A 2,935-nucleotide genomic window follows, 5' to 3' on the forward strand; every position below is an offset into this window, starting at 1 on the left:
TTTATGTATATAACTCATAACTCATTGTTAAAATACCTAATGAGATACATACTTATAATAAAATCATGTTAACTATATATATAACCATATATATGTCATCGTATAGTTTTTACAAGTTTTAACGTTCGTGAATCACCGGTCAACTTGGGTGGTCAATTGTCTATATGAAACCTATTTCAATTAATCAAGTCTTAACAAGTTTGATTGCTTAACATGTTGGAAACATTTAATCATGTAAATATAAATCTCAATTAATATATATAAACATGGAAAAGTTCGGGTCACTACAGACTTCATAGCCGAAACAATCGAAGAAGAAGAAATGCCTTCAACACAAATCATTGTCCCGCCAATCGAGCATGAAGAATGGAAGTTATTTATGGACGGGGCCTCAAGCTCTGATGGTTCCGGAGCAGGGCTCATGATAGTAAGCCCCGAAGGAAAAGAATTCACTTATGCCTTACGTTTCGAGTTCAGCATAACAAACAATGAAGCAGAATACGAAGCCCTACTTGCTGGCCTAAGGCTGGCAAGAGATCTTAACATACAACATCTCAAGGTATTATTCGATTCTCAACTTGTTGCGAACCAAGTAACAGGGACCTTCGAAGCAAGAAGCCCCACCATTCAACGATACTTGGCAAAATTGAAGGAACTCATTGAGTAGTTTAAAGGCTTCGAGATAGAGCATGTCAGAAGAAGTTAGAATAAGAAATTAGATGCCTTGAGCAAACTTGCCTCCATCACCTTTGCCCACTTAGCGAAAGAAGTTCTGGTTGAAACTCTAGAACGCAGATCTATAGAAGCCGAAGAGGTCAGTGACCTCTACCCAGACGAAGAAAATACATGGATGAAACCAATTAAAGATTACCTGGCGTATGGGCTACTACCAGACGACAAAGGAGAGGCAAGAAAAATCAGAATCAAGGCACCTTCGTATAAACTTCAAGATGGCAAGTTGTACCAAAAGTCTTTCCTTACCCCATGGCTAAGGTGCGTGGGGCCCTCCCAGGTAACCATTATCATCCAAGAAATGCACGAAGGAGTGTGTGGTTTTCATGTGGGACCAAGGTCTATTGTGGCTAAAATCATGAGGCTAGGATATTACTGGCCAAACATGCACCAAGACACGGTCACCACATTACAAACCTGCGAATTGTAGTGACCCGAACTTTTACATGTTTATTTATATTAATTGAATTTGATAATTACATGATTAAGTGTTTCCAACATGTTAAGCAATCAAACTTGTTAAGACGTGATTAATTGAAATAGGTTTCATATAGACAATTTACCACCCAAGTTGACCGGTGATTCACGAACGTTAAAACTTGTAAAAACTATATGATGACATATATATGGTTACATATATAGTTAACATGATATTATGATAAGTAAGTATCTCATTAGGTATTTTAACTATGTGTATATACATAAAAATGAGACTATTGAATTAAGAAAACTCAAAAACGATATATATAACGATTATCGTTATAACAACGTCTTACTAAATACATATGAATCATAATAAGATATTGATACACTATGTTTAATCATGAAATTATAAGTAAACATGTCATTAAGTGTATTAACAATGAACTACATATGTAAAAACAAGACTACTAACTTAATGATTTCGAAACGAGACATATATGTAACGATTATCGTTGTAACAACATTTAACTGTATATATATCATACTAAGATATGTTAATATATCATAATATTATGATAATGTAATAATTTAACATCTCTTTAGATATTATAAACAATGGGTTAACAACATTTAACAAGATCGTTAACCTAAAGGTTTCAAAACAACATTTACATGTAACGACTAACGATGACTTAACGACTCAGTTAAAATGTATATACATGTAGTGTTTTAATATGTATTCATACACTTTTGAAAGACTTCAATACACTTATCAAAATACTTCTACTTAACAAAAATGCTTACAATTACATCCTCATTCAGTTTCATCAACAATTCTACTCGTATGCACCCGTATTCGTACTCGTACAATACACAGCTTTTAGATGTATGTACTATTGGTATATACACTCCAATGATCAGCTCTTAGCAGCCCATGTGAGTCAACTTACACATGTGGGAACCATTATTTGGCAACTAGCATGAAATATCTCATAAAATTACAAAAATATTAGTAATCATTCATGACTTATTTACATGTAAACAAAATTACACATCCTTTATATCTAATCCATATACCAACGACCAAAAACACCTACAAACACTTTCATTCTTCAATTTTCTTCATCTAATTGATCTCTCTCAAGTTCTATCTTCAATTTCTAAGTGTTCTTCATAAATTCTATAAATTCTAGTTTCATAAAATCAAGATTAATTCCAAGTTTGCTAGCTTACTTCCAATCTTGTAAAGTGATCATCTAACCTCAAGAAATCTTTCTTATTTATATTAAGATATCTTTCTAATACAAGGTAATACTCATATTCAAACTTTGATTCAATTTTTATAACTATAACAATCTTATTTCGAGTGGAAATCTTACTAGAACTTGTTTTCGTGTCATGATTCTGCTTCAATAACTTTCAAGCCATCCAAGGATCCTTTGAAGCTAGATCTATTTTTTTTCATTTCCAGTAGGTTTATTCACAAAACCTGAGGTAGTAATGATATTCATAACATCATTCAATTCATATATATAAAACTACCTTATTCGAAGGTTTAAACTTGAAATCACTAGAACATAGTTTAGTTAATTCTAAACTTGTTCGCAAACAAAAGTTAATCCTTCTAACTTAAATTTTAAAATCAACTAAACACATTTTCTATATCAATATGATATGCTAACTTAATGATTTAAAACCGGAAAACACGAAAAACACCGTAAAACCGGATATACGCCGTCGTAGTAACAAGGCGGGTTGTTTTGGGTTAGTTAATTAAAAA

At 32.4% G+C, this 2,935-nt stretch overlaps 1 protein-coding gene across 1 annotated transcript; it reads left to right on the plus strand.

The window, feature by feature from the left end:
• The first annotated feature begins 322 nt into the window (after positions 1-322).
• On the plus strand, positions 323-667 carry LOC139889375 (uncharacterized). The gene has a single exon (XM_071872333.1). The coding sequence runs from the start codon at positions 323-325 to the stop codon at positions 665-667; it is 345 nt and encodes a 114-aa protein (XP_071728434.1).
• The last annotated feature ends 2,268 nt before the right edge of the window (positions 668-2,935 follow it).

This window comes from Rutidosis leptorrhynchoides, chromosome 2 (genome assembly GCF_046630445.1).
Source record: "Rutidosis leptorrhynchoides isolate AG116_Rl617_1_P2 chromosome 2, CSIRO_AGI_Rlap_v1, whole genome shotgun sequence".
Taxonomy (NCBI): Eukaryota; Viridiplantae; Streptophyta; class Magnoliopsida; order Asterales; family Asteraceae; genus Rutidosis; species Rutidosis leptorrhynchoides.